The sequence below is a fragment of the Protopterus annectens genome, chromosome 10.part0 (assembly GCF_019279795.1).
Source record: "Protopterus annectens isolate FY-2018-M chromosome 10.part0, PAN1.0, whole genome shotgun sequence".
Lineage (NCBI taxonomy): Eukaryota > Metazoa > Chordata > Ceratodontiformes > Protopteridae > Protopterus > Protopterus annectens.
In genome coordinates, this window is record NC_056744.1 from 288572243 (window position 1) to 288589383 (window position 17141).

At 34.4% G+C, this 17141-nt stretch overlaps 1 protein-coding gene across 1 annotated transcript in view; it reads right to left on the minus strand.

Annotated features, from left to right (window-relative positions):
• The window catches only part of LOC122814129 (polycystin-1-like), a 1441736-nt gene that overhangs the window by 1325024 nt on the left and 99571 nt on the right, over window positions 1-17141 (minus strand). The window contains 1 exon segment of the mRNA XM_044086744.1: window positions 15103-15519. Coding sequence (XP_043942679.1) covers window positions 15103-15519 — 417 coding nt within the window.

Sequence of the window (17141 nt, forward strand, 5' to 3'; positions counted from 1 at the left end):
CAGATGCTAATATATCTGACACAGAAATATCTCTCCGTATGTGTGTGCCATACACACACAAGGTCCACATTGTTGTAAGTCCCTGGACCTCACGGCTGACCTGTTGGGCCTTGCTGCAACATGAACAGGTATTACATGTGAGCACACAGTAATATTAGAGGGTGTATATATAGCTGCAAATGCTGTATTAGCATACTAGCCTGGTACAGCAGTTGCCAATGCTAAGCTACACGTTAATATGACTATCATGCATGTGTTACTCTGTCACATCCATGTTTATATAGCTGTATGCGCTACTCCCAAAAACAGCCATTGTACACACTACTGTACAGAACACAGATAACATGGATCAGATGTTTGACATTTAATACTGAGCTACATATGTCACAGTTATGTCCCATTGCACACAGCTACACACTGATTTGTCCATGGCAGTAGTTATGCAGGACATCTGTGCATAGATATGTACTGCTGCCACATATGGATGTTTCAAAGTATGTAGAGTACTCTTCAAAAACATTTACTACATGCCAGTAAATGCATATCTGTTACATACCTTTCCTTTGTATGTGTTTGTAGTTTTCAGTTCTGTGTGTCTTTTTTTTCTGTTGATGTTGCTGTTGATGTGGGTGTGTGTCTGTCTCTCTCTCTCTCTCTCTCTCTCTGTCTCTGTCTCGGTCTCTATCTCTCTCTCTCTCTCTCTCAATAGCTGCAATGGAATGATTGCATGTGTGGACAGCAAGTACAGCCTGCTTTTATAGGTATCTGCACATGTGCATGTGATGGCCTCTGCACCAATTGGTGGCCACCATTTGGTAATTGCATGCAGCCTGCTGTGTGGTAATTGCAGTACTCACTGTCATAGCAACCCAATGCTATAAATTGCTAAGTCAGGTAGGCGTAGCCCTTTCAGCTTTCCAAAGTGGGCCCATGCTTGTTTGCTGTGGACACCGTTGTTTAAGTCAGAAGGTTGGTATACTTCTTATATCTGAAGCTACGGGTGTAGCCAGTGATTTAAATGCTGTACTCAGACCTGAATGTTGCCACTTCCAGTACACAGTTGTCAGTGTAGAATTGTACTCACCCCTACAAATGCTAACACAAGATACATTGGAGTATGTAGTTTCTTTTCTACTTATACAATTAACTGCCATACATAAGTAGTTATTGAGATGTATTCATTTGGCACATGAACTGTTTGTGAACTGCTATACTGTGAATATTAATGAACTCACTTCTTCACAGTTTGTGCTTTTTTATTGTTGACATTAGCACAGGATGCTCAAGAAAACTGGACAATTCCAGTACTGAGTATGCCTATCTACATCCTTGGTGGACCCTGAACACACAGGTATATTGTACATTTGGGTGGGGATTGTCCTGCTATGATACTGTGTGGGGGTTGTAAAGTGCTGCTGTAACATTATTTACTGCTAGAATGTCTGGTTCTCTTATCACAGTCATGTAATGCAATTCCACAACAACTGCTGGTAAAGTTCCACAGAACATGTTTTGTGTTATGGCATTCCTATTTTTCCTTTACATTCACTCATTCTGATGCATGATATATATATTTCAGCAACAAGCTCCTGTATGTCTACTGTGGCTTAGTGGTACTTCATGCAGTCTAGTGTGTCCTAGGTCTGGGGTTCGAGACTGACAGAGGTGTTTTATTTTGCTGCTGAGCAGAACAAGGGCCCTCACATGCATGGTGACTAAGGTGCTTTTAAGCAGTTATAAGCAACTTAGCTAAGTGCACACAAGCGCACACTCACGCAAACCCACTAACTACTGCTTAACAGTGCTTACTCCCGCTAACCCTCGCACTCATTTCTTTGAAAGAAAAGGAAATGGGGAGATAGGAAAGTGGTGAAAAAGGGGCACAAAGAGGGAAAGACAGTAGGGAAAACAGCTCGGGATGTGCAGGATGGGTGTAGGGAAGGACCATAGCTGCCCATTTCTTTTACAGTAACAGCTGTGCATATGCTATTATTTTGGAGGGAAATATGAAACCTTCCACCCCTGAGAGAGGGGTGAGGACAACAAAGTATGTTGTACTGCCATTTAAATTACATTTTATATGTCCAGCAGACATGTGTGCAAAATGGGCAGCTATGTAATGGGCGGAATTTTTTTTGGGGAGCAGATTGCCTTTTTTTATTTGTCAGGTAAGAGTGGAAGGTGGAGTAGGGGAAGTAGGTATATTTGGGAAGGTAGGTTGGGGAGGTAAACAGACAAGACAAACAAGACGCATACAGGGGCAGAATATGACACATGTGGTGGGTAAACACCATTGACGGGGAAGGATGTTTGGAAATCGCAAGCCCATGAGCCCACAGATGGCAACAGTGGAACTGAGATCCCCACCCTCACCACTGCACCTTCACAGACCAGAGGGTGGCTGTGCTGGGGGCTGTGTAGGAGGGGCAGGCTCACCCGTGAGTCATGCCACTCGTGCCTCAAGCTGGCATAGAGGATCAGTGACAGAATGCTCGATCTCCCTATGCACCACAGCCTGGACCATTCGGAGGGTGATAGGTGGCCCTTCTCCGGCCATGCTTGCATGGGGGGCGAGCCCCATCCCCTTCAGCGCTTCCACCTGAAGGTGGCACAGGGCCATCGCCAGCTGAGGTGGGACAGGTGGGTCCGCTGAGACTGGCCTTGCCATACTTTCTATGTTTAGGAGGATTTAATGACAATATGGGTTGGTAACAGCCAACAGCATTCCAAATTAGTTGTAACAGCATGCAGTTGTATTCCCATTAACCCAACACACCAGAGTTCCAACAGTTGAACAGCAAGCATAACACATGCATATATAGAACAACAGTGAACATTCCAACAGCATGCAGGATTGATTGGTGGTAACAGGCCACCAAGACTGTGGTATTTGAACAGGGCACATGCATCAAAGTAAATGCATATATTTATAAATCAATAGGACATATGTCCCAACAAATGTTTTGAGATTAGACATACCCATTGAGGTGTGGAATTGCATTGTTTATGCACATACAGTAGGGTGTAAAAAGATACCTCCATTAACAACTTATATATTCTTATATAGTTTACACTACATTCCTATTGACTGCAGGTATATATCCTGTACATGTATTATTACACTAGGCAATGTCCGTTAATTTGTGAAATGGGTTTTGCTAGTTCTTTATATACCTGACCTGTATCTGACATACAAACTGTCCAGGATGCAGATGTTACTGCTACATATTTATATATTATATTTATATTTATATATCTATATATCTAGATGTGTTCAGGTGACATTATCAGTTATATTTTAACAGCCCCCTACATTTCTAGCATAACACTGACATTTCTGGGGAACACAATAACAAGCTACTCATGTGCCAGATTAACCTGTACATGCCGGCCATGAACCAACAGTTGAGGACTGTATATATGCTTAACAGCTACTGGCACTCCCTTCATCCACTTTATATGGGCCTACCCAAGTGTGGGTTGACAGCGCTTAATACAACAGTACTATTTCTATATTGCAAGAGTACAACAACATATCGAAGAAAGTGACACGGACACACTCCAGGAATTATACCTTTATTAATTACATTACACACTTTTCTAAAGGCTCTCTCATTTATTTGATATTACAGTGCATGAAGAAGACTTATTCAAGACGTATTATACCTTTATAAATGGGTTACAACACTCTTTTTCAGGCTCTCACACTTATTTTATATAACAGTACATGCAGAGAAGTTATTCAAGACTTATTATACCTTTATTATTGGGCTACAGCACTTTTTTCAGGCTCTCTCACTTATTTTATATAACAATACATGCAGAATAATTGCTGATTCGCAGCACGGACACCTGCAGCTGTGAAGTAAATGAAGTGATATTGAGACATACCTATCCATAATACAGACTACAATAGCAATTCTTACATACTTCATTCCATGGCTACCTACTCAGTAGTGGGGCATTTTCCATCCCACGGGCCTCCTGTATCCACTGGTTCAGTCGGTCCTCCTTGCGTCTCTTCAGGTCTGAATAGTGGTGTCTGACCTGCTCACCAGTCCGAGGGACATCTGTGGCACTGGTGAGATCATGAGCTAGACGGTTCCAGGCTTCCACTTTGTATTCAGTGCCCTGGAACTGGCCCTGCAGAAGTCTCTCATCATGATTATGGACGAGGAGCCAAACCATTACTTTTGACTCCTCAATGCCCCAACGTTGAGCTCAAAATCGAGAGCCCTCTCCAACACCGGCCCTGCTGACTGCAGATGGGAGCTACAACCAGTTATGGCAAGTATTCCCGCCTATGGAGCTTAAATATGCCTCATTTCCTGCACTTATTTGTGATTAGCCGGTTTTGAAAAATCTCAGCTGAAAGCACACCTGCTTAGCAATGGGTAAACTTCCATAGATATGTATGTGTGTGTTGAAAGTGCATGCATATGAAAAGCTGTCATGGCTTAGTAGTTTAGTACTGTGATTATGGTGCACAGTTTCCTGGGTTTGAGGCCTGTCATTGCTTTTTATTTTACTACTGGCCAGACTGGCTAGGAGGTGTGGCTGTGTTTAGCCAACTTTGCTCAACTTTGCCCAACGTTGTTTTACGTTGCTCAACTTGGCCTGACGCTGCCCGACGTTGTGCTAGTTAGCGCGGTACGCAGCTACGTGCAAACATGTTTTGTTTGCGCTAGTTGGTGGGATGTGCAGCTATGCACAAAGCCATTGTGCTAGTTAAAGCAGTGCTATGCTATGAGCAATTATACTTAAATGTGCTTAATACTGGTAAACTTTGCTTAGCAGTGCTTCACATTGCTTAAGATACGTTACTTATGCATTCATCAGTATGCATAACCATTTCACCTTCTTATATATATATATATATATATATATATAAAATATCGTTCACTACTACATAGGCCATTTTAATGCTTTTTACTAAAATTTAAAAGATAAATGTCAGGAATTATTTTTATATACAGGTTTCTAACAGAAAATAGAAAGGGGAGTGGTGGGACTCGAACCGGGAATGCCTCCTTGCAAAGGCTCTACCACTACGCTATTGCTATTTGGCTAAATTTGCATATAAGTTTCTTATTATTCTCTTCGATGTCTAAACTGCTAACTGTAACTAAGCAATGGGCAAACCCATGCAAACAAGCGCAAATACGGGCAGCTATATCGGGAATAATAAAAATAAATAAATAAAAGTTTTACATTTTATAGTTGTACAGGGGTTTAGAATGTGGGGGAGTGTAGTGTTGGATATGTACACATTTGAGCGGACTCGCTCATGTCAGTTGACATTTCCCAATTGAGAGACTTGCAGGGGCGTGGATTTTTGGACTGATCGGCAGTCCGACACGCCCCCTGCACTCGTGCATGCTCCGTGTTAGCCTTAGAGTTGGGCAGCGTGCCCTCATGAATATGCATGGTGTGCTGATGTCTTACTCTTAGGCTGCAGTTTCTGTGTAAGACTAACTTAGTCTTACATGGAAGGTGAGTGAATCCTGGGGTATGTCTTTTAACTGTGACATTATTGTCTCTGGTGGGGGAATTTAAAGGTTATGTTTTATCTGAATGTATTTAAACACTTTGCATAATTGTTTTGTGGTGTTCTGAGGACCTCCATTTATTTTGTGGATGAAAGCATTTGATAAATTTTCACTAAAAGATTGTGCTGCTTCTAAGTTTCATCTCTTGAACTATACTGTCTGCCACTGTATAACTTTCTCTCTACCTGTCAAATAACATCTCAGCCTAACACTACTATAATTATTTCTTCTATCTCTTTTGCATTTATGAACCTAGTTGCTGAGTTAACTCATTCATAGTAACCTATTGTCCAGACAATATATGCATACTTGTAAACACAGTAACTAAATGGCCAGGCTACCATTTCAGTTTGTAAAACCCAGAACAAAGCTAACTAACCAACCACACAGAGAAAACAATGTGCATCAGGAAATTCCAAGGTTTTTAACTATATTAATTTCATTATGTTTTTTATTTTATTCATTTTACATTTGTTTACTGGGAATGTCCGACTGGACACATGTCCTTTTTCAGCGGAGGCCCAGGGAGAAAAGCTCCACATAAAATATGTAGTACAACAATATACAGAGTGTGTTAAACTGTAAATAAATATGTAATTTCAAAGTAATTACATGATAATGTCAGACAATAGACAGGTGATATACAAAGAACAAGGACAGGCTGAACTGCATAATCATTTCAGTGTAGAAGATACAGTCAATGCATATTTCATGTGAACATTTCATATTTACAAACATTATACATATTTCATATTTACAATCATCAGCTTTGATGAGTTCATCTATAAAAAGACAGATTAAATCACAACCTGATTCTTCCCTTCTATTCAGTCTAGAAAGTAGTGATAGCGTCTTCAATAAAGTTGGCCTTACTTCATGTAATCAAGTACCATGAAATTTGAAATCAGTAAACATTAGAATGCTTTAAACATTAACAATAAGTAACTGAACCTACTCATGGAAAAATAATGCAAGTGTTTAACATACTAAGTAATTGTAATCTGTCTTCACTTCTGCTGCTGTTTTTACATCTACTGTCAATTTGCATTGTTTTTCATTTCACCAGAGATGGACAGTGCTGTAACTGCATAATTTCTATGCACATGTTATTATTAATAGCAAGCTTGTTGAACAGGAAATATTATGCTAACGATGGTACTGCCAACAAGTTTTTGCTGTATTTATCCTGTGTTGAATGCATTTTTCCAAATAATTTTTATTAACCAGAAAAGAAATGCACCAAAACAGTGCAACAAAACCAAAATTAGTAACAAAAAAAAAAGTACTGTATACAATCCAACAGTCACCCAAAGGGAACCAGTAAACAATTTTGAATAAGTTTTAATAGTGAACTGCTTTTGTCTGATAAACAAGACTTCATCAGAAATAAGTACATCAAAGTTATTTTTCTGTAAAAACATTACATGGCCACAAGACATTCCAAATACTACACATTAAAAGTCTTTGCTAAAGTTGAACAAGTGTTTGTTAAGTCAGGCATACAAATGTCAAGGTTTAGCTGTGGATAGCTCTACCACACTTGTAATAGCTATGTAGTCATTTAAACCGGGTTGGGGGGGGCAACATTTTTCCTCAATTGCCAGAGGTAGTTTGGGTAAAAAGTACAGCAACACCTGTGACTTATTTATACCTGATAAAAGGTTGCTTAAATACAGAGTCTTGGAACTGGACAACAGTTATTTTTGAAGACTGTGTTAGACTTAAACATGTTCTGAAGGGCTTAAGGACCAGGAGATATCATAATGCTGTTGCAGAAGGATAGTGGTAAGCTGCTTGAACATTTTCATAAATTCTGATGTGACCATATGAGACAAATTTTTAGAATCAATGTCAAACAATTAAATACTTTAATGGAAGATAGTTTTCATTCAATATTTCTGTCACTAATGATTTGTTGTTTGACATGAACTAAAGTAAATATGTAGATCTTTTTAATAAAACAGAAAAACAAAGTAAAGGGATTAGTGACAGGAAATTTTAAAAATCAAAAAAGGACAAAACAGACTATAAACCTTAGAAGGTTTAAACCTATTGGACATTCACTGCATAATAATTCTAGACCAGATCTGGGAAAGGCACCAACCATATTGGACCCTACTTTGGTTAATAAAGATACTGAATTTACAGACCTTTTAGAACCCCACCTAGTCTTAAATCACCCCTAGTCAGAGCTGTGCACAGAAGGTGGTTGTAACATGTGTGTGGTCTGGGGATAGTATGGTCATTATTTCTTTAACTTTCCTCCCAAACCTCAGAGGTGGGCACAGGTCACTGTATCTTGATCTGGGAGACACAGTATGGTCACTATTTCTTTAACTTCCTCACAAACTTTAGAATTATGCACAGTGTCACTACAGATTGTCTAGGAGTAGCAAGCAGGATACATTACTGCAGTAATAATTTTTCTACTTTCTCACAGTCAAACATCAGATGCACATACACGTGACTATCTTTTTGGGGAAGGTAAGGAAACTTGCAGTTTAACCCTCTTAATAGGAGCATTTGTACCAAATAGACAGCTGCTAACACAGGCCCTAATTAACGTGAAATTGAGGTTTTCCATGGTAAGACACATGTTATTGCCTGTGATTCTACTTACACTAATTGGTGTCTCTTCTTTTTTATCTTTATCCCTCCATATGTGAATATCAATTGTATACTTTCAGAAATCATTATATTTTAGCCTTGAAGAAATCAGTGCTCTGTTTTTTATTGCCCTTTTATCAGCTTAACTCCATGAAAAAGTAACAGAAAAAAGAAAAAAATGTAGTCCTATGTTGCAGCCTAAAAGACAAGCTAAAACATTTATTGCTAAAGGAAAACTTTTCATTGTATTCAGTGTTCTCATATTTACTTGCTTCCACTTAAAATTTGTTATTAGATTAAGCCAATGGTCTTGATCTAGACATTCACCTATGCAAAACTAAGAGAAAATATATCAGCTCTACATATACTGTGATCTATGTACTTTTACAACTTATCCCCCACCACAGCAGCCCAAAGATTACAGCATATTAACTTAAATATGTTTTTGTCTAGCTTTTCCTCACTGTAAATGCCTATATTTCATAATACCTAAAATAAGTAAAACAAGATAAAGAAGAAAAAAAGTATCTGCTTACTTTAATAACAGTATTGCATACAAGAATTAAAAATACTTTACTATAAAATATGCAATGTATATTGTGTGAAAAGTTTCATAGAAATACTTTTAAGAAAATAAATAGTTTTTCTTACAGTTACTCTTTTCCTTCTTCTTCCCCTCCCCTCAGAGTCCTTCCAAACATTAATGACATGAGGTGTGGCAAATGCTTTTCAGTTCCTCACAAATTTAACAAACTTAACAAAAAATCCACTCTTTCTACTTATTCTTATATAGCCATATTTCATAAATGTGAGTGATGCTTTGCAGTCACATTTTTTTTCCTTTTTTTTATTGATAATTTGTCAAATATTACAAGAAATCCAAAACGAAAATGATATATATACAATTGTAAAACCTATAAACTTTAAAAGCATTATACAACTATATACATTGGTGTCTGTTAAGAAGAAAGCCATAAATAAGTTTAAGGTGTAACCTGAAGTATGATATATAAGTTCATATATCTTTGTCCATTTTCTCAATTATTTCTAGTACTTTCATCCAAGAGTTGTATAAAGTTGTAAGTCTGGTAGTTCTGTTCTTCAGAGTAGATATTTCCATTTGTCCAACTGTTCTAACTAAATTTTTAAATTCATTAAATTCATTAAATGTAGGAAGAGTTTCACTTTTCCAGTGAATGGTGATGATTTTGCGAGCTGCTAACATTAAAGTCCATAAGATTTGAAAATCTTTTTTGGCACACAATCCGGAACAGGAGAGTTGAATAAAATCATAGATTTTGATAATTGATAATGATCATTAAAAACAGTCCGAAAAAATAATTAATATTATTCCAATACAAGGTAAGACACTTACATTCATAAAAAATATGTTGCCAGTCTGCTCTTATTTTAATCTGACATCTCCAACATAGATATTCACTTGCATACATCTTAGATAATTTATGTGGTGTATAAAAACTTCTATTCAAATATCTCCATGTGAATAACTGCAAGTGTATTGATAATGATGACTTCTTGGAAGATTTTAAGATAATCTTTTTTTTCCTTTTTGTTAGGAGGGTGATTATTTATCTGTGTATAATAATTCCAGTAGGTGTCTATTTGGTATATTTTTGTTGTTTTAATTATTTTGTAAATGTTAGATAGATATCCAGCACCTTGATAAGGTTGATTATTAATTATAATAATGTAATCAATAAATTTTGGGACAGTATGTCTAACTGTATCTTGCATTTGTCCAGTTCTGTTTATAAGATATTGTCTTAGATTTTGCAAAAGTAGCCATGAGTCATTATTTATATTATATTTTCTGGTTATCTGATCTTTAGTTAATATTTTCTCTTGTTCTACCAGCTGATGCCAGTAGCTTATTGAGCCTATCTTGAGCATATTCATTTTCTGAATTTGGTATGTATCCAGGATAGTGGGTGTGAAGGCTATAGGAAAGATCAGAAAGAACCATGAATTATTTGGGACTTTGTTTATGAACGATTTAAATGTTGTTAGTGTGATGTTCATATATTTGGATGGCAGTTTATTATTTTTATTTTTGCCTTCTAGATAATCTTTTAACATCCAAACTAAAGGAAATGGTATTATAGTTAAATGAGCTGATCTGTTGTTATGACTAAGTTCAATATAGACCTGTTCATGTAACTGTTTCCATATAGGTTTGTAGTGAGCATTTAACCATAAGGTTATATTTTTAACAACAGAGGACATAATATATATTTCAATATCATGTAAATTAATTCTTCCATCTTCCCAGTTTGGTAAATGTTTATCTAAAGCAATTTGGGGTTTGTTTGGGAACCATAAAAAAATTAATATTAGTTTATTATATCTCTGAGTAATATACTTGGGAGGTGGCAGTGAAAAACTTTGTATTAGATATAATACTTTAGGAAAAATAATTGATTTAATGAGGTATAATCTGTCTCCCATTGTAAACACATATTTGTTCCAGACAGATATCGCTTGCCCTATTTTATCTAGTGTTTTATTATAATTATATATAAGTGAGTCAGTTAAGTCTTCAAGTAGATATATGCCTAAATATACTATTTTATTATCTTCTGCTATGTATTTGGAATTTTTTTTTGTTTATATGTTTCTTTTTAGTATTACATGACATAATTTTTGTTTTGTTTTCATTGAACTGTAAACCTGAAATAGTTTGAAAATTATTTATTTCTTTAAACAAAGCTTGTAAAGATGCATTAGTGTCTGATAGGGTAAAAAGTATATCGTCTGCAAATAATTGTAATTTAAGAGATAAAGTTTTGTTGATGCAGATGCCTTTAACATTACTATTTGATCTTATCTGATTTGCAAATCTAGTAAGAATTTTGTTTTTAAGATAATTTTTTATATCTTTGTCAGGTTTTTCATGAATGCTTGAAAGGTTATCATAGTTGTATTGTAATCTAAAGTCTTCTAATATACTATTTAGATTCATGACTATTTTCTTTGTATTAGGGATATATAATTCTTTTATTTGCTTAGATTTTATTATTTTTTTTGTTCTATTAGCTAGTTGCCTCTGATATGCTGGATTTGTTGAATAAGAATTTAATTTTATCTTTTCTAGGTTAATCATTGTCTTGTGATGTAAAATGTCCGAATATTTGTTGTTAATTTGTAGTAATTCTTGAATTAAATCTTTATTTCCTTCTTGAATTTCTAGTTTTAATTTATCGGCTTTCTTTTGTAATTCTAGCATGTCTTTATTCCATATTTTTCTTTTATTAATATACCAGGATAGTACTTTTCCATATATCCAAAAATAAAGTGGTGTAAACTGCCCAAAATGACCAAAAACTCCAAAAGCAAGGTGCAAAAACGGAGATGATGTACAATCCACTATAAAGCTTTATTCAACCACCAAATCCACAAACAGTACAAAACAGAATGAAAAACGAACACTTGAAAATACATAAACGCCTTAGATATTCCACCATGCATTTTCGTCTCATACATAGACTTCATCAGATGACCAGCCTGTTTCAGGAGGACCAATATTTAAATACAACCAATTAATCAGTTTATCATACAATTAAGTAATCTACCAATAAGTTATAAAAGTACTTAAGACCATAATTATACCCATACTTCATTTAAAAAGCTTGCTAAAATTTATCAAATCAACATTATAGTTCTTTATTCTTCTCAAATTAAAACCCATTAAATAATATTATTATAAAATCTTCAAAAAAGTCATTATTTAAAAAAGTCATTTTTTAAAAAAAGTAGTTTCTAATATAAAAGTATAAATAAAATACAGGATATTCATTTTGTGCAGATCTGTGCCCTCTAGTGGCTATGTTTAGGTTATATTTCATATCCCTTTAGAGCTTAGCAGATCTTAGCTTTAACAAAGTTTTAATAGAGATATAGTCGTTTAAACCTGTGGGGTCATTTGCTTCCAGGGTTGTCTGCCACCATAGCTCCCTGTATTCTATTTTATCTTCCCAAGGACCCCCCCATATCATTTTTAATTTGTTCTAAGACCATAAAACCAAAACTAGCATCTGAACAGGTCCTAGTATGTTTAAAAAGAACATTAGTTTCCTCTCCCACTGAAATTTCATAACTATGTTCATAGATCCTTCTTTTTAATTTCCTTTCTGTCTTTCCCACATAGAAGGACCCACATGTCCTGCAAATAGCTAAATATATAATTCCCTTAGTCTCACAATTGTAATATTCAGAACTATTTATCCACTTTTTTCTACTTTCCAGGTAGTAATTTTCTAAATTTAAAATATATATACATTGGGTACAATGGCCAGATTTATATGTTCCCTTCTTACCCTGTTATTACTACCTACTTGTTTGTTCTCTAAAATAGTTCTGATACAATGGGAATTCTTATAGATCACCTTTTGTGGTATATTGGACAAATCTTCTATGCCCGAGAGGAGAAACAAATCTCTCCCATTCCCTTAAAAAAAATATTTTTAACATTACTATTTAAAACATTGTATTCTAGTATTAAGGCCTGATTAAAATTCTCTCTAGCCTTTTCTTTGATAAAAATATTACTGTATTCTTTACATCCTAGTATAGGTTTAAATTTGTCAATTCTCCCTTTTTCCACTTCTTACTTTATATGGGTAATGAAATTCAGAGGGTAGCCCCTCTCTAAAAACATTTTCTGTAGTAACTCACACTCCATAAGAAAATCACTTTCCGAACTTGTCATACGGCAACCTGTTACAAATTGTCCCTTCACAATGTTTTTCTTAGAATGTAAAGGGTGTGCACGTTCAAAATGCAAGAAGGAATTGCAGAAAGTTGGTTTTCTATATATTTTAGTTTCAAAATTTGTACCTATATACCTCAATGTCCAAATATTGCAGGCTAACGTCAGAAGTTTTATATATAAACCTCAAAAAATTAGTTGTATTACTTATATACATTATAAATTCCTCTAATTTATATTTTCCAGCTGTCCAAAAAATTACTATGTCATCCAAAAACCTACGATATAAAGACCAACATTTTTCAAATTCAGTATTAAAAATATATTTCTCCTCCCATTTAGCAAGGACCAAGTTCGCATATGTAGGAGCACAGGCAGCTCCCATTGCTACCCCCTGAATTTGTTGATAAAATTCACAGTTAAAATAAATAAAATTATTCTTTAAAATCAAATCCATCAACCATATGTTTACTAATATCTCATCCTGTGTTAATATTTTGTCCTCATACACAATCTCCTCCAACATTTCCATCCCCTCCTTATGGGGAATGGAAGAAAACAAATCAATGATGCCTATGGTTACAAAAAGAAGATTATCATGATATAACTTGTTAGAAATTTCTTTTAAAAGGTCCCAGGAATCCCTTAATATAGTATTCCTATGTAGCCATATTTTTTTTATTTTTTTTATCTACATATTTAGCCAAAGCATAGGTTTTAAATCCCTTTGCATATACAATAGGTCTAAGTTGGGGGTCACTTTCACATTTATGTATCTTAGGTATACCATATATAGTGGGAGTTTTGGGTTTATCTACTTTCAAGTACATAAAAGTATTATAATCAATCAATTTCTCATACAACATATCATTTATACTCACATCCATTTTGTTATAAGCTATATTAATCTCATTTAAAGACACGTTGCAATATTTTGTTTCATCCCATAATAATGTGTTCATCTTGCTCTCCTATAATATGTTGTCCATAAGCACCATTCCTCCTCCTTTATCTGGTTTCATTACCCTAATATTTTTATTGTCGTTAATTTCATACATTATTTCTCTTTCTTTTCTACTTAAGTTTCCTTTATACCCCACCTTAGTCTGTTCTTTTCTTATTTCCTTTTCTAACACCCTTTCTAAATTTCTTAACTGGGGGTGTAAGGGGGATTATAAGTACTTTTCCATTTTAATTCAGCATTATTGTTTACTTTTTTAACTGGGAACATGATATTTAAATTAACTTTTCTCAGGAACATCTTAATATCTAGTAGGCTTCTAGTCACATCACACTTTTTATAGGGAATGAACTTCAACCCCTTAGAAAAAATCCAAAATGTTCCTTTACTATATTTAAATTGCTAAAATTGTATATAGAATAATTATTGTACGTATTCCTGACCCCTTCCACAAGAATATCAGTAGGGGATATGGTGGGGTGGGTTAGGTGAGTATTCCTTAGAATCTCCCCATCCCCTTCTCCCCCCTCCTCTGAAAATGTGTCGCTTGTAAGCCTTGTTTATTCATCAGTCTTTCAGATCTCCTTAGAGGGGGGTAATCTTGATCATATTCCTGTTCATCATCACAAAAATGTTCTTCATTCCTTTTGTTTTCCACCATAGGTTCATTAAGATTGTGTCTATCAAAAGTTTGTTTAAAATACTTCTGTGGAGGTATGGGGTAACTATTGTTGCTATTATATTCCTTAATATTCCTCTCCAACTTTTTCATTTTTCTGTAAACTTAATCATCACATTTGTTGTCTATATCGTTTCTAATGGAATAATATTTTTCTTTCTCCTCCTTAATAGTAACATTAAATCCTCCTTTACCTGCTGTTCTAACTCATCTATGTCCTTTTGGATTAAATCCTGATTCCTAACATTTTCCCTAATGATTAATCTTAATACATCTAAACCACATTTATTAAACACTTCAATGAGTTCATTGTAAAATGTCGAACCAACCAAAACATTATTGGGAAATTTATATACCCGTAGGCCTTTAGGTACAATTTCCCTAGAGATACATTCTTTTAAATAATCGTTTTCAATCTCTAATGTTTGATATTTATGCATTAATTTGTAACGTTTATCACATTTACTTCTATATGAGTTGCCAGAAACATGCTGTTTGTTGTTAGAGTGATCAAGTTTAAATGACTATTTAGTCCGTAACCAGTCCTTCATATCTTTAAAAACTTTAGTTTTGACAGTACCTGTCGCCATAGCTCTAGCGTCTGGTGCCTTTGATCTCTGCCCAGTATGTCTGCTCTTATTGGAACTAACTCCATTTTTGCCCACTTTAAAGATGTTCAGAGTAGTAGCTGGATTAAAGTTTTCACCATTTTCCTCTCCAGGGTCGCCAACGCCTTGTACTAAGCCAATAAGCTCCCTTGGATTTTCGTCCTGTATAAATAACCCTTCGGTTCCTGGCTTATGACGCTGAGCTAGGTTTCCGTAAATCCCCACCAGGGATTGGCTGAGTGGGGTAAGTAAATCTATCAATTCAGTAAGCTGGCCAATCAATTTCCGTGATTGGCCCAGTTCATCCTGCCCTCTGGGATCAGGAAGTGGTTGCGTCTCCATCTCCTCGCCACTCAAAGTACCAATAACCAAAAATAAAGTGGTGTAAACTGCCCAAAATGACCAAAAACTCCAAAAGCAAGGTGCAAAAATGGAGATGATGTACAATCCACTATAAAGCTTTATTCAACCACCAAATCCACAAACAGTATGAAACAAAACGAAAAACGAACACTTGAAAATACATAAACGCCTTAGATATTCCACCATGCGTTTTTGTCTCATACATAAACTTCATCAGATGACCAGCCTGTTTCAGGAGGACCAATATTTAAATACAACCAATTAATCAGTTTATTATACAATTAAGTAATCTACCAATAAGTTATAAAAGTACTTAAGACCATAATTATACCCATACTTCATTTAAAAAGCTTGCTAAAATTTATCAAATCAACATTATAGTTCTTTATTCTTCTCAAATTAAAACCCATTAAATAATATTATTATAAAATCTTCAAAAAAGTAATTATTTAAAAAAGTCATTTTTTTTAAAAAAAGTAGTTTCTAATATAAAAGTATAAATAAAATACAGGATATTAATTTTGTGCAGACCTGTGCCCTCTAGTGGCTATGTTTAGGTTATATTTCATATCCCTTTAGAGCTCAGCAGATCTTAGCTTTAACAAAGGTTTAATAGAGATATAGTTGTTTAAACCTGGGGGGTCACTTGCTTCGAAGAGACAGCGTAGAAATATTAAATAAGACATGAACAGCCCATATATACTATACATTTATCTATTTTATAAGGAAGCTGTTATACATACCATTATTGTATATATTATGTTTAAAAATTGTTAACTATATATGCATTGAGTCTATATTCTTCTATATTATAAATAATCAGATATTATATATATACAACACTATAATATATACATTCCTACATAAACACAGATATGAGATTCCATATATAGTCTTTATTTGTTTTGTATAAATCAAGTTTCATATAGGTGTAGATAGATATTTTCTATATATATATTAGTTGCACATATAGATATATATCTTTATAAATAGATATATACATACATATATATATATATATATATATATATATATATATATACATTTTTTATATATTTTATATAAGTTATAATTAATTAAATGTATTTATATGATTTTAACTATTTATAGCATGTTATTTCATAGATTCTATGTTTTATCTACTAGGTTAGGTTTTATAATGCTTATCTGTTTCTTTAAATGCTCACATTAATTAACAAGGTTGATTGATTAATTGAGAAGAATTTGTATATATAAGATGTAGAATTTGAGAGTGAATGTAAGATCTGATGAAGCTACATAGCGAAAGCGCTTATCTTGATTATAATCTTCTATAATAAAGTACTTGGTAGTCAAATAACTTGCATTTTAACTTGCTTTCGCTCAGTTCTGCAATTCTGGTTTAACTTTTATATCTCTATTAAACCTTTGTTAAAGCTAAGATCTGCTAAGCTCTAAAGGGATATGAAATATAACCTAAACATAGCCACTAGAGGGCACAGGTCTGCACAAAATGAATATCCTGTATTTTATTTATACTTTTATATTAGAAACTACTTTTTAAAAAAAATGACTTTTTTAAATAATGACTTTTTTGAAGATTTTATAATAATATTATTTAATGGGTTTTAATTTGAGAAGAATAAAGAACTATAATGTTGATTTGATA